Below are 15,419 nucleotides of genomic sequence, written 5' to 3'. Positions count from 1 at the left end.
CTGCTGCCCGCTGCTCCCCTCAGCAGTGTGCTTTGTCGATCTGCCTGTTCTGCTCCCCGCTCTGTCTCTGGTGAATTCTCTTACTGCCCCTGCACCTCTGGCCTGTATCCCAGTCCTGTATGCATAAATAAATCTTTTTTTAAATTGCCTGAGAAATGTCATTTTAGATGGGTTAACCATAGGCACAATGGCAAAATGTTTGGATCAACTTTCCTGATTTTTTACATTCAATTCTCTTCCTTCCTTTTTATTATTTCTTAGTCCTACTTATTATCTTGCAGCACATCACCTTATATGAGTATGGTGGAGTTTTCAACATGTTAGTTCATTAGATGCATAAGGTCATGAGCTGTAATATCATCTGTGCACTTTTATTTTTCTCATCTTTTTCTCCTCAGCCCTACATCTTCCTCATTCAAATCTCTTTTGCCCTTTCTCCACTGTTCTTCTTAGGTTTTTGAAAAAGGATGAATCAGAAGTAGGGAAGGAAGGAAACAAGCCCCGTGAGAGAAGTAGTTCACACTGGGAGATTTTGCCCAATATTAGCTTATTCTAACAATAGGCTGTTCTGATCAATAAAAGGGATAGAAGGTATTTGCATATTAACGCTTTTTCTTTACTGGTGTCTCCTACCTGCCTACTTGCTCTCAATTAGCAAAATAAGTCCAAAGACTTCAGCTTCTTTTAGCTATAAAGATATATAGTGTTTAACTCTTCCTGGGTATTGTTTCTTCATATTAACTTCTTCAGTGTTCTATGAAGATTTTACGTTAGCCTATCTCCTAAATTCTGTTAATCTAAAAGAACATACCACATCTTTCTCCCTCCATTAATTTTTTTTAGTGACTCCTTAATCATTGTTATGCTTGTCTTTTCCAAAATATAGCACTTCTAGGTCCTTGAGCCTGAAGAATACTTTTGCTACTTAGTGTGTGTGTGCGTTTTCCTGTTGAAAGGCTTTACTATTTTTTTTTTTGTTGTTGTTGTTCTGTATATCATGTTTTTTTCCTGTCCTTCAAGGTATGGCTTAAGTTCATTTCCTCTCGTAAGTTTTTAAATTTCTCTAGTTACTTTCCAGTTGTGTACTGCACCACTGCACATCTGTGGTAGGCCAAGTAATGGCCCTCAAAGATGTCCATTTTTAATTCCCCAGAATCTGTGAATGTCAGAAGGAACTCTGTGGATGTGGTTAAATTAAGGAACTTGCGGTAGGGATTATCCTGGGTTATGCTGGTGGACTCAGCATAATCATAAGATCCCCTTTAGGAAGGGAGGCAGGAGCATCAGAGATGGAAAGAAGGCGATGTGACAGTGGAAGCAGGGGGAAGAAAGGCAGTGTGAGCACCATGTGGATAATGAGCTACATAATGCCAGTGACTTCTTGGAGCTGGAAAAGGCAAGAAGTGAGTTATTCCTAGAGGCTGCCAACACCTTGATGTTAGCCCAGTGAAAGCGATTTGGGATTTTGACTTCTAGAACCGTGAGATAATAAATCTGTGTTGTTTTAAGCTTTGGGTTTTGTGGTAGTATGTTACAGGAAGCATAGGAAACTTCCTTACATCCTTTGAAATCCTCTAGGTCAGTTCCATATCATTTAGCAGATTGTTGTTATGCTCATTAACTCTTTGCAAAATGATAGAATGTGCGTTCCTGGTGGACAGGAACCAGAATTTTTACCTTTCTCTCTATTTTTAACCACCCTGCAGAGTCTATTTAATCTATTTACTCTTAGCTATTTAGAGGTGATTATAACTTTGGTGCACAAAAGAAAATGGTCAACCCTAATGGGGATATTACAGGCATTTTGAAATATAAATGTCTCTCAACAAACTGTTTATTTCCTTGGCATCAAATTCCAATCTTTTGGCCCTCCCTGGTGGCGCAGTGGGTTAAAGCACAGCACTAAGTTCTAAGCTAAAGCCACTTCCATATGATTTTGATCCCTGCCTGCCCTGGAGGTGACCACATGGCCCGGCAGACCTCTCCTGACCTGCCTGCTGCTCCCCTCAGCAGTGTACTTCGTTATCTGCCTGTTCTGCTCCCCACTCTGTCTCCAGTGAGTCCTCTCACTGCCCCTCTACCTCTGGCCTATATCCCAGTTCTGTATGCATAAATGAATAAATCTTAAAAAAAAAAATTCCAACCTTTTGTTTTCAAGGTCTGTGTCACGTGCAGTCCTAGGTACACTGAACCTGTTTACTAGAGACTGTAAGACAAGGGTGCTCAACACACATTTGGTGCATTAAGCTGAAATCTGGGGGAGGTGACGGGGGTAAAGATGGAAAAGGAGAGAAAAGCAAGAAAGTCCTTGTCTGTTTAGCTGACTGATTTTTGTCACATTAGTGTGGAAAAAGAACATTTCTCAAATTTTCATGAGCAAAATGAGGAAAAACAGTAAAACTAGGAAAGCTGTGAGTTTAATTTCAGTTTTTAAATTCAATGTAACCAGTATTTTAAAATCCATGTTAATACTATGTTAAGAGATAAAGAGATTTATGGGTTACCCACAGGACATGGGTCTAAATGGCCTAAAGGACCTTAGTATTTAGTAGGAAGATAATAGTAACAATCAGCTAAAGCTAGCAGACAATTCGTTAAGTTCCATGTTATGTGAGTCAGTCTTTGGAAATTTTAGACATTTGGTACTAGGGGCTATAGAACCAAGACTTCATTTAGCAAATATTTATTGAAAACCTCTTATGATCTTGTAACAGGGTGGTCCCCAGAGAAAGGGGATGTTCCAGGTTACCTGCCCCACCCAGAGGTAGGGTGGAACTGAGAAAGGAGGGAAGAGAATGAATCTGAGAAGGAAGCAGGATGGAGAGCCAGAGGAGACCTGAGGAAGCCACATGGAACAAAGGGAAACATATGAAGAAACCGTGTTTATTTCTTGGCCCTGGACAGGTTAAAACAGACGTGGCAGAGAGGCTCGTGGGGGGGGGTGGTGGTGGTGGTTGTTGACTATGGCAGTGTTTATATTGATTTTGATTTTTCTCTTTTCCTCCCAGACTTGTCTCTCCATTTTTGACGCTTTTCTATGGGTCCCAGCCAGAAGGTGCTTTAGTTTTGTGGCAGGCTTCAGGCCTTGCTTTGGGCCAATCCCTTTTGGGTTGACGTTTACCCACGAGGGGATGGGTAACTTCAGGTGTTTGATTTAGAAATTATATTGTCTTTTGTATTGTATACTTGTTACAGGGCACCCCAATATGGATTAGGTTGCCTGTCTGTGGGTCTTCACCTGCGTGCTTACGATTCAATCGTATTATGGACACACTCAAAAAGGTTAAATAATGGATTTATTTATAAGGAGAAAGGTAAAGGAATAACCCAGGGAAAAAGGGAGAGAAATACAAGTTAACTAGAATGTCCTACCAGTTCTGCTGACTTGGACTCCACCAGCACGCTGAAAACTGATCGAGAACCAAAACATCAGCCTCGAACCACCAGGCCAAAAGACCCCCAGAGCCCACAGGTCAGGTTTTATTCCAACCTGGCTGCTCAGCTCTGCCCTCAAGTCCCAGCGTGCTTCTCCTTGTTACTGATGGGATTAGTAGTTCCAGTATCTGGAGTGGGGGCGGAGTCCATGAAACCTGTACCTGTTACATACTCACTGTATTAAAGTTCCTTTTCATTAAAGTCTTATGTGTTTTGTCTTCATATGGCAGATGGCAGAATTTATTTAGAGCAGGCAGGTTTGGGGGTTCAGAGGTGCCTCTCTCCCTGCCCTGTAACAATCTCTGTAAGAATTTAAGCTTGTAACCCAACAAAGGAAAGTTAAAGAAATAACTGGTACAAGATTGTATTAAATGATCAACAGCAGGATGATGCTTTTGTCACTCAGAAAGAATTATTACTGTATCTTCTGAATAAAAAGGGAGATTGTAAATGATTTAAGGCTGAGACTTGAAAAATGGGCAAGACCTTGAAAAGAATAGAATATCCCAGGCTGAAGGATGAGCATAGTTTGAGGAATATGGTTGGGTGCAACAAGGGAAATTTGAAGGCACATTACTTTTCCATTGCTGTGGTTAATGATGTTGTTTTTTGAATTCGGGGTCCTAGGGTTCACTCTGGGAAGGGTTTCACCAGAGCTTCCCTTTCAGCAGCACATGACTAGATTCTTCACGAGACAAGACTCAGCTATATTTAAAGAGGAAGTTTATTAGAAAGAGACAGGAGAGGAAAAGACACTTGCATATTGGGCAGGAAGATCTGCCTGGAGAGGGACAGGTTTACAGAGAGAGAGACCTTCATGGTTGCAGGCAGGCGGTCTTAGTGTTGGAGCAGCTGGAAGAAAGCAGTCAGGCAACGTGGAGACAGAGATTCAAGATTAATTTGGGCTTCGGAATACCAGCCAGCCAGGACCAACACCCTCTAGAGAGTGTGGCCCCGAGCAGTTATAGAAACCAGTTTGTATATACTACAGGCAAGGAAACAAAACTTAGTTATTACAGAGATAACATTCTTGCAGTGGGCCCTAGGATCCTATGATCTGATCATATGATCCATATCCTGGTCCTGTTGAAGACAGTAATCAATTTAATTAATTTTACAAGTTTTCTTCCTCTTACAGCAAAGTTACTTGGGGAATTTCCTATCTCAGCAAGCAGCAAGCAGGCTACAGAAGCAGAAAAGGCAGTTAGCACAAAATGGCGTTAGCTTGGTTCAATACAGGTCCAACATTAGGAGAGTGGCCTCTGCTGAGGGAGATCAGTGCAGAGAAGTCCTGCATGGTACAGGTCATAGACAGGCTGGGGGCCATGGGGAGGCAGGAGACTGCTGCCCGCAGAGGGAGAGTGGGTAGAAGCACCTGCATAGGCACAGGTCTCAGAGGTGGTGGCCCCATGCTGGTGGAGAGATGGCCCTGACATAGACTCCTTCTCTCTGGGAGGGGCTCACTCCTTGTGAGCCTAGGTTTGTTGACTTTGAATAGAATCTGAGGGGACCAGAGATTCTCTAGGGAGCTTCATCTCCATCTCCGTGTCCTAATCTTCCCCTGGGTGCCAGGCATCCTGGCTTTGGTGCCTGAGGATCTTGATTTTATGGCTGTGTCAACTGCTGCCCTAGCCCCTTCTACCTATCCCCTTTGTGTGACTCAGTCTTGTGATACCTCCCCTGCATTCCTTCCTCCATCAGTAATGAATAATGAGCTGCCATACTTTTAAGCTATACATTTTTACTATCTTATAATTCTGTAGGTCAAGTTCCAACACAAATCTCATCGGGATTAATTTACCACCTTGACAAGGCTGTGGTCCATTCTAAAAGCTCTAGGATGATGCCTTTCCTTGTTGTTTTCTAGCTTCTAGAGGTCACCACAGTCCTGACTAGTGCCCCCACCTTTCTTTTTTATTTCTAAAACCAGCAATGTTGCATCTGTGTAATCATTCTGTCACAGTCACATCTCTCTCTTCACTCAACTTTTCTGCTTTTTTCAGATTTGAAGGCCCCTGTAATGACAATGACCCCACTCAATCCAGGCCAGTCTATGTTAAGATTGTGAGCCACCTAAATTGCCCTTTGAAGTGAAACTGAACATATTTACAGGGTTTTGGGAATAAGGAGATCTTAGGGAGTAGGGTGGGTATTCAGCCTACCAGGTAGCAAAGAAGAGTTAATCTAAGGAAGAAAGAAGAAGAGAAAGAGGTGTGGATGCATTGGTAAGGGCAATGGGGAGCAGGCAGACTTTTTGAGACCTTGACATATATTCTCATTTTTAAAACGTTTTAACTGGAGCATAGAAAGCTGTTTCGACAGACAGTTTTGGGGAGCAACATAAGGCCGCTATTATAGTGGAGTTGAGAAGGTCTGAGACAGGGAGCACATAGCTAATTCTTTTTAATTGTCGTGTGCCTGCCTTTTTAACTGTGGGTCATGCCTGTTGACAGTACTGCATCCCTGTGCCTCCAGTCGTCTTTCTGGTTTTAATGTTTTCCTCTCAAAACTCACGACATCTATCCACAGGATCTCAGGAAGGGCAGTTTCTGGTACTTTGGCTGAATTTGTTACATAGATGCTATCACCCAGGACTTAAATCATTCACCTACAATCAAAGATTAGAGACCAGAATCGTGGCAAACCCTCAACTAGCAAGGCTGAATGAGGCTCAGAAAGTAGAATACTGAAATTTTAAGTAGTCCAAGTCAGGGAAATCATGCAGTCCTGTTCCTAAGTGGTTTCTTTAACACCCCCACAAAACTAGAAAGCTCAGCCAGGCCAGCGAGAACAAAGGCTGACTGCTCGCCCGGACCCGGACCCGGCTCCGAGCGCTCCCCGTCCGCCGCTTCCAGTCCCGCCTCCCCCCTCCCCTCCCCCGCCACCGCATTCGGGTCGCAGGCACGCGACCTCAGCGTAGCCCAAGCTACTGCTTCGGCGTCGTCGACCCACAGATACGTCAGTGCAGAATCCGCGGCGCGCCGGGAGCGTCGGAGGGGTGAGGAGGTGGTGGGCGGAGCAGAAAACTGGGAAGTGGGCTCGAGATCACGTGCGACGAGCCCCACTCTTCCGGTCCGTCACTTCCGCGTGCGACTGCCGCTGCTGTCCGGCCCAGAGCTGGGCTCGTTAGGTGCTTTCTTCTGACCCCTTACGGTCCGCACGACGGCCCTTCCCGGGTCCGGGCGGGAGGGACATGAGTGTCTCGCGGCCGCCGTCTCCCAAGGGGGCCCTGGCCGGGTCACCCGACGGCCGGGCAGTCGGGGAGCAGACGCCGGGTACGTGACCCTAGGCCGAGTCGGGGGGCTGGTCTCCGGCGCTGCCCCGAGGGAATAAACCTAGGAGCAGCTCCGGCGCCGGCGCGGAAGTGGGCAACCGCGTTGGCCTGTTTCCAAGCGCGACAGGCGGGAAAGGAGGTCTGAAAGGGAAGCGGTGTTTGGGGCGCTGTTGGAGGCTTTCTGAGGAGTTTGTGTGTTGGCACCTGCACATCGTTGATTATTTCTCCTACGTTAGTGATTGAGGGTGAATTTGTCAGAAAGTTGATTGGTCACTGGTCATTCAGATAATTGGTGTGTCCAGTATGAGTGACCAGTAACTTGGGAAATCCCGTCGTGCCTGTTGACAGTACTGCATCCCTGTGCCTCCAGTTCTTTCTCAACCCCAGTTGTAGATGCAAGTTAAGACCTAAAGCATTCATCGAATGATTTACTTGCTATGTATCTAGAATGGACTATTACTGCACCGTCTTTTGGAGAATTGAGAAAACCGTCACACAAAGCAGTTTCTATTTTCTGTACTTCAAATGAAGACGTGCCTTAGATAAGAAAAGCTGCACTGCGTTGGAAGTACCCTTTCTTTTACTTCCTGTTCCAGAAATACAGGGTTTACCTCAAAATACTACTGTAAATGATCTCCCCCTTTTCATATCCTCATAAATTGCTCTGTAAATAGAATTTCCTTGTATGTCTGTGCAGTTTGGGCCCCTCTCTTAATTCTTACTTGCTCTTCCATCTGCTTGCAGATTATTTTGAATTGGTTGTTTTGCACTACTCTCACATAGAACAGGTATACAAATAGACCAGACATCTGATCCTGAATAGTGCTAAGTCAGTTTCACTTGAAATTTTGGAATTATTCTTGACTCTTCTCTTGCTTCCTATTTCTTTTTAGTCTAAAGAATTCTACTACATGAATTTCATCTCCTCTTCTTATTTTCACTGTTACAACAATTGTAAGGCTATCCTCCCATCCAGTCTTTTACTCTGGCACAGCTGCCTCACTGCTGTCCTATCACGGACCCTAAGATAAAGTTCCAATTGTGTTGCTTCCTTGACTAGATACTCTGATGGCTTGTTACTGCTTAGTAAGCAAAGGTCCAAACCCATTAGCTTGGCATTCAGGAGTTCTCATAGTTTGACCAGATGGTCTTATACCTCACTAATAATTTGCTCTTGTTCTAGACACCCCAAGTTACCTTCTCTTTCCAGACTAATCCTCTATTTCTACTTTTCTACTACTGTTTTCTTTACCCCTATTAAATTCCTTTCATTCCAGTCTTAAAACTCTTAAACATGGAAATAGTAATGCTTACAAATTGCTGGAGGGGACTGCATATCTGTGCAGTCTTTTAGGAAGGTAGCTTTGCATGTTAGGAAGTGCCAGATCTTGGTGTCAGCAGATTAGGTTTCTGGTGAGGAACCTCTTCCTCTCGAACATGGATGTTTTCTGTCAGTGCCTGACTTGTAGAGGGAGAGCACTCTTGGTTTCTCTCCCCCTTTTTTTTTAAAGATGCTAATCTCATCATGGGGATTCTCCCTCATGACCTCAGCTAATACGCCATACGCCACCTCCAAAGCTTACCTTGAGGGTTGGGCCTTCACTGTATGAATTTGGGGGAGAGGGACAGGATACAAACATTCAATTCATAATGGGCTAGTTAAATGAAATATGGTAAAATTCTGTTCTGTTGAAAATGCAGTAGATCCAGGTAGATATGGACAAATAGCTAGGATATTTAAGGGAAAAGTTACAGAACAGTATGAATATTAGTTATGCGATTAAAAACAGGATTTATGCATAGGTGTGAAAAGACATTTTTTATGGTACCTCCCTTCCCCTGAGGTTACGTAAGAAACTCCAGAATGATTTATGGAGTAAGAAAATGAGAAAGGAATATTTTTCCTTTCAGCTTATGCTTGCCCACCCCCTTTTGTATTTTAAATTTTTATAATTAGTAAGTCTTAAGAGAAAATGAAAAGTCCATTCACTTTTGAAGCCACAGCTTAAATGTGCACACTTCCTTAAGGAATTGTTATTAGGCTTCCCTGATAAAAATGATCGTCCTTGTATCTCTAATGGTGCTTTTCACATTCTCTGCTTCCCTTGTATTGAGCAGTTTTAGGGGAGTTCCTAATTTATTGTAACCTCAGAATCTAGTGTGTATACACACACACACACACACAGCAGGTATGTCTTGTATGGCTAGGGTAGGGACTTTTTCCTTACTCTTCCATATAAAGTATCTTGACTTTAGTAACTAAATGTAGATACTTGTGTAGCTAGACTCTTCTAAAATTAGCCAGCAGACTGGGATTGTTCTTTATAAAGTGGGCCTGTGAGTTAAAATTTATGTAAATGATAAAAGAGCTGTCTTAGTTGTTATTCTTTATACGTCATTGCATCATTATTTGGGTTTTATGTTTATTCGAAATATTCATTTTTGATATTTTCCTAGAGTAGCTGTTATTTGTACTGTTTAACCAAATCTTAAGCAACAGCATTAATTCTCAGATATAATCTGTTCACATCTATAGATGTTCCACTTTTCACATTACATTTTTACTTCACTTACGGAGTGTTTCTAGTTCTGTCTTACCTGTTTGGCTGTTGCCTGGCAATTTTGAGAACTCCAAAGTTTGTTAATATGTTTCTCAGGACCCAGGTAAAAATTATACTATTTTATTTTGATTGCTGCAAGTTTGAATGTGACAGCATCTTGTTTTCCTTAATCTTGTCAAAATTTATATTTGTGGTAAAAACTGTATATACTTGCAATCCACTCTACGCAATATGTCCCAATAAGTATAGTATACATAATGATCTAACTTGATGTCATTGATTATTACCAGATGATGATTGAAGAGAACTGTGTCAGAGTTTAATATTAGCTTTTAAAAAGAATGCTTTTTAGATTTCAGTAGTAATAATTGACCATCTCACTTTTTTCTCATTCTAATCCAGTAATTCTAAAATCTTACAAACCATTAATTGAACTCTGTCTAGAAATTGTTTTGTGTTTTTTTCTGGTAGTTTAAGGAGTGATTGATGGGTATTTGTTTTAGACATTTTTGTATGCCTGGCACAATGCTTATACTATTATTATTCAAAGAAAAAGTGTGAGGAATAGTTCCTGGCCTCTCATCTGGATTACACACAAGACAGTTATACAGTATTTTCCAAGGTAAATTAAAGTGTTGGATCTCAAGAGAACAGAGATTCCTAGACAACCCTCTCCTCCTCTCTAACAAATGTTATACCCTACTTTTAACATGTAAGTAGTATATCAAACTTTGTAAAATATTGGCCCATATTCTACCATAGAACTAAGAAATACATTTTTTAAGCATTACATTTTAGAAAAATATATAATATTTCAAATTTTCATGCTTTTGAAAATTTGCTTTTATTCATTCATTTCCTCAATTTTATGCTTCAGACATTTTCAGTCACTGAAAACTTGTAGCACTATTTATAATAGGTAAGACTTGGGAACAACCCAAATGTCCAAAATTAGATGATTGGATCAAGATGTGGTATATATAAACAATGGAATATTTATTTAGCAATCAAAAAAGATAAACTCATGCCATTCAGGGCAACATGGATGAAGATAGAAGGGACTATGCTCAGTGAAACAAGTCAGAAGGAAAAAGAAAAATATTGGATGGTTTCACTTACAGGAGGAATATAAGGGAACCAGTAAGGAATCAGGGAAAAAATAATAACAAAAGAACACAACACAACAAAAATAGACCACTATAAATCAGACATTCTCGGGAGGGATGGGAGTTTGATCAAAACGAGGGCAGGAAGAGCACAAGGGACTGCCGTGATGGTGCACAGGTGTTTTGATGGTGGAAATTCTGTGGGGACTACACCTGATAATACAATATATATAAAGAAAGAAAATTTAAAAAGTCACTGAAAAATACAAGTCTGATCTGAAAAATACACATACAGAATTTTGCACACGTTAATTTTTTAACCTAGTCTGACTTACACTTGTAGCTTAAAAACAACTTTTTGAGGACTTATAACCTGTTTCTAGAGAACATCCAGAAGGTAAGAAAGTTAAAAAAGAAAAGGATACCTTCAGTATATGTGCTCCAAACCTCACCGCCAGCCTCCTCCTCTCCTTCCTTACCTTCTGTTCTCTTTGTGTCAATTTAAAAGCTTCCTAAATTTGATTTTTGTTTGGGATCAGGTTTAAGTGACACTTCTCCAGATGAAGGGCTAATAGAAGACTTGACTGTAGAAGACAAGACTGTAGAAGACAAAGCTGTGGAGCAATTGGCAGAAGGATTGCTTTCTCACTACCTGCCTGATCTGCAGAGATCAAAACAAGCGCTCCAGGAACTCACGTGAGCTAACAAAAAGCATAGATGCAATCATTTGCTCTCTGTCATAACCATACTTTACTGTATAAGTGTGTAATATTTTGTAACAATTAATGAAATTGAATCTATTTTAGTGATATCAGCTGGAGTGGATGGTTAATCTCAATTCCTGACACCCATTTTAAGAAGCATCTAATATTATACCATTTTACAGTTCAGGAAACAGCTTCAGAGAAGTTAAGTAACTTGAAAAATACTTCCTAGTGATAGAAATAACAGTTAAACAGCTGAATATGATCAATAAGCAGTTCTTAATGTTTCCTGAGAATTAAGAGAAGGTAATAAGCAAATTTTAGAGAAAGGAAAATGTTTCCTGGTAGCTGCTGTTTTTCCCCTTTTACCCACAATTTTCATGATTAATAGATATAGGGAATAGAGCACTAGCATGAGAGGCATCTAGGTTTTAATCCTGACTCATCAAACAGTTTGATCTTCATTAAGATTACCTTTGAGGGCCCCCTCCAGATGGCGCAGGGGTTAAAGTCATCACTGTTAAGCTATTGGCAGCCAGTGCAGCAAGAGTTCTATCCAGGGAGTTTTCCCTCATGGCCCAGCACATTTCTCCTGTCTCACCCACTGCTCCCCTCCCCAGTGTGTTTCAATAGACCTGCCTGTTCTGCTCCCTGCTCTGTCTCTGGTGTGAATCTTTCTCCCCCCTCCCCTCACACCTCTGGGCTACAACCCAGTTCTTGTGTGCGTAAATAAATAAATCTCTTTAAAAAAAAGATTATTATTGAGAGGCAGGCCTAAAAAGGTGGGGAAAGTAATGGTTAGATGGAAATTAAATGTACTTTGTAGCTAATAATGGGCAAGGAAAACCAAGAACAAATTTTATTTTTATATATAGGGAATTATTGTTTTAATAATATAGTAGTTTATCTTTACATCATTTTGTGCCTTTTTCCATCTCAGTTGTAATCCCCGTGGGCTTCCCATTACCAAGTCACCCATGTGTCATCACCATAGTCCAGTGCACTTCCCCCTCACCCCCCATTTTTGATCCCATTTACCACTCCACACCCGTAAAATGTCTCTGGTATATAGTTGTTCATTATTATTATTATTTTCTCCCCTGGTCCTTTATAATTTTGCTATGAGTGAAAATATCTGGTATTTTTCCTTTCTTTCGGGCTTATTGCACTAATATGATCCCTTATATGTAGGAAATGATTTTTTTAATGTGAATTTGTCATTATAACAACGTTGGAAATAAAGGAAAAAGAGGTTTTTTGGATCCAGATCCCTAATATTAGTGAGGGAAGTATAATTGTGAATAGCCTCAGAGGAGCTTCCTGAGACAACTCCAGCCTTGGACCTTCTAAGAAAACAGCTTTTCCTCAGTGGATCATTCCTCAGATATTTTATCAACACTTCATAATCATGTTCAGTATATTTACTACAGATTATACAAAATTTGAAGGGAAAGAAAGCTTACTCATTTCTGTCCCACTATATTTTAGCTAGATATCCTCGGGAACTTACTTTTAGAGTGTCCAGATTTATGGATCATGAAAGCTGTTCCTCATAATTATAGTTTTATTATCAAGAACACAGATTAAGCATGATCTTTTGGAACTGGAAAAGGTCATGCTTAGTGAAATAAGCCAGAAAGAAAAAGAAAAACACCAGATGGTTTCACTCAGCAATAAAATAAAAAAGGTCATCCACTAACAACTATAAACCAGAGACATTCTACTGACGAGGAGAGGGGAACAGGATCAAAACGGGGTGGGAAGAGCAAATGGGACTATGGTGATGTCACATGTTGAAGTGGTGGGAAGTTCATAGGGATTACAACTGAGATGAAAAAATGCAAGATGAAGAGTTATGTAAAATATATCTGTGTGTGTGTGTATATATAAGAACACAGATTAGCATTGACCAAATGAAGAGAATAAAGAGACAGAGGGGAAAGTCTGGAAAAGTCCCAACCCTAGAACATCTGTGGCCTCTTCTAGTGCAGCTAGGGTGCGTCACCTTCATGGTACCTTGATGTGTTCACCATTCTCAAAGTGCCACTGTTCTTTGGTGTCCAGAGTTACTGGGGTTTCATTACATAGGAGTAATTGATTGGGCTGTTGGATGTGTAATTTAACTCAATTTCCAGCCCCACTTCCTTCTCTGGAGTATAAGCTTTTAAAGGTGGGTTTGAAACTCCCAATTCTCAAAGCTGGTGGCATGACCAGTCTGTGTTCTAAAGCTTTAGGGGCCTCCATTAGCATAAAGTGTGAACCAAACAACTTATAAATAACAAGGATATACTTAGTATTTGGGAAACTCTAAGGACCTTAGCAGTGCCAAGTCAGGAGCCTGAACTAAAGTTCAGACAAGTTCTTAATTCTACAACATAGATTTTACATCTGTTTTCATGAAAGATAATGGTCTGTAGATTTCCTTTCTTATAATGTCTTTATCTGATTTTGGTTTTAGGGTAATGGCTGGCCTCATAGAATGAGTTAGGAGGTACTTCCTCTGCTTCTGTTTTCTGGAAGAGATTTTGAGAATTGATATATTGTTTCCTTCAGTATTTGGTAGAAATCACCAGCCCTGTCTAGCCCTGACACTTTTGTTTCTGGAACATTATTTCTTAATGATTTAACTTCTCTAAGAGAGATAGACCTGCTTAGATTATCTGTGTAATTTTGTGTCTTTCAAGAAACTAGTCATTTCTACCAGAGTTACCAAATTTGTAGACAGAGTTGTTGACAGTATCCCTTTATTACCTTTTTAGTGTCCATAGGATTAGTAGCAGTGAGCCTATAAATTATATTAGCATTCATGTTGTCTTTCTTTTGTTTTTTAATTCGTAAGTCTGAATAGAGGTTTATAGATTTTATTGATCTTTTGAAGAACTAACTTTGGGTTTTGCTGATTTTTTTTTTCTGTTGTTTTCCATTATAATAGTCAGTTTTTGCTGCCCTGCTTATCTTGAAACATTGACTTGTTGGGTTCCTTGCTCATCTTTTATCTGTTTCACTTTCTGTAGTCTTTAGTGAGAGCAGAGGGGTCAGACTTGTGTGTGATGTGTGAGATATGCTTAGTTCAGTGCTGGATGGGGATGCTGGAACCCCTTTTCAGTTTCTTCATAGCTATTTTTTTTTCTGTCACTGTTCTCTGTTTAACAGTTTTAGAAGCAAATCACATCTTACTTTTCTTTGTATATAGTATTCTTTAAAATCTTCAACTGGGTGACCTATTGGTATCTGTTATTCCTGAGATCCTAGCATTGGCTTGAATCAGAATTTTTTTTTAAAGATTTATTTACTTAATGTAAGCAGAACTGGGGTACAGGCCAGAGGTGCAGGAGTGGTGAGAGGATTCACCAGAGACGGCATGGGGAGCAGAACAGGCCGACTGACAACCTACACTGCTGAGGGGAGTGGTGGGCAGGTCAGGAGATGTCTGCAACGCCATGTGGATCACCTCCAGGTTGCGGATCAAACTCATGTTGAAGTGACTTTAGCTTCTTTGTGTTGTGCTTTAACCGGATGCGCCACCAGGGAGAGCCCCTGAATTAGAATTTTAATGAGGAGCTTTAGACATTATCTGGTCTGATAGTCTCATTTTATAAATGAAGACATGTAGGCCTAAAAAAATGCTTAATTTTCAATCACACAACTGGTTATTGGTAAGAGGTTGTGAATCTGTACTGCTTTTTTCATTTTGTTATTTTTTCCTTTTGACTTATCTTTCCCGTCTTCAATTTGAACAGTTAATGTCTCTTCAGTTTTCTTACAGGAATGTTGCAATTTATTATTTTTTAATTTCTTGGGTAAAATCATGTAAAAACTTTTGGGTAATATAGTGAGCTGCTAAAAATAATGTTAAATGATTTGACTATTTTAGTTTTTAGAATCAGAAATTTGAGCAAGAATGAAAGACAAATTTAGTTACCAAAATATAACTTTGGAATATTATTTTGAAAACATTATGTTAAAATAGATAACCCTTGGAAAAGTTAATAAATTTTCAGCTTAATTTTTAACTTTTAACATTAACCAGGAGTAATATGTTTCCTTTTAATGAATGAACACTTATAATTATGTACAATTTATTTTCCATCTGTGCTTTTATTTCAGACAGAACCAAGTTATATTATTAGACACACTGGAACAAGAGATTTCAAAATTTAAAGAATGTCATTCTATGTTGGATATTAATGCTTTGGTAAGTATGATTTAATTGGTGTAGCTTAATGGTAGTTTGTTTTAGAAATAGCTATGTTTGTCCTCCTGACTTGGTACTTATTTATGTATGTTTAGGATTTTTTTTTTTCTCATTGCTAAAATTTAGGATTATCTTTTTTTTTTT

The 15,419-nt window shown here is 40.1% G+C and overlaps 1 protein-coding gene across 1 annotated transcript in view; it reads left to right on the top strand.

The window, feature by feature from the left end:
- The first annotated feature begins 6,549 nt into the window (after nucleotides 1-6,549).
- The window catches only part of BLOC1S6 (biogenesis of lysosomal organelles complex-1, subunit 6, pallidin), a 13,925-nt gene continuing 5,055 nt past the window's right edge, over nucleotides 6,550-15,419 (top strand). The window contains exons 1-3 of the mRNA XM_004687836.2: nucleotides 6,550-6,710; nucleotides 10,916-11,072; nucleotides 15,188-15,275. Of these exons, the coding sequence (XP_004687893.1) occupies nucleotides 6,629-6,710; nucleotides 10,916-11,072; nucleotides 15,188-15,275 (327 nt within the window). The 5' untranslated portion in view covers nucleotides 6,550-6,628. The remainder of the gene's footprint in view (nucleotides 6,711-10,915; nucleotides 11,073-15,187; nucleotides 15,276-15,419) is intronic.

This window comes from Condylura cristata, unplaced genomic scaffold, assembly GCF_000260355.1.
Source record: "Condylura cristata isolate star-nosed mole 26May11 unplaced genomic scaffold, ConCri1.0 scaffold00023, whole genome shotgun sequence".
In the NCBI taxonomy this organism is placed as follows: Eukaryota; Metazoa; Chordata; class Mammalia; order Eulipotyphla; family Talpidae; genus Condylura; species Condylura cristata.
Note: the sequence above shows the minus strand (reverse complement) of the source record. Positions and strands in the feature narration are given on the sequence as shown.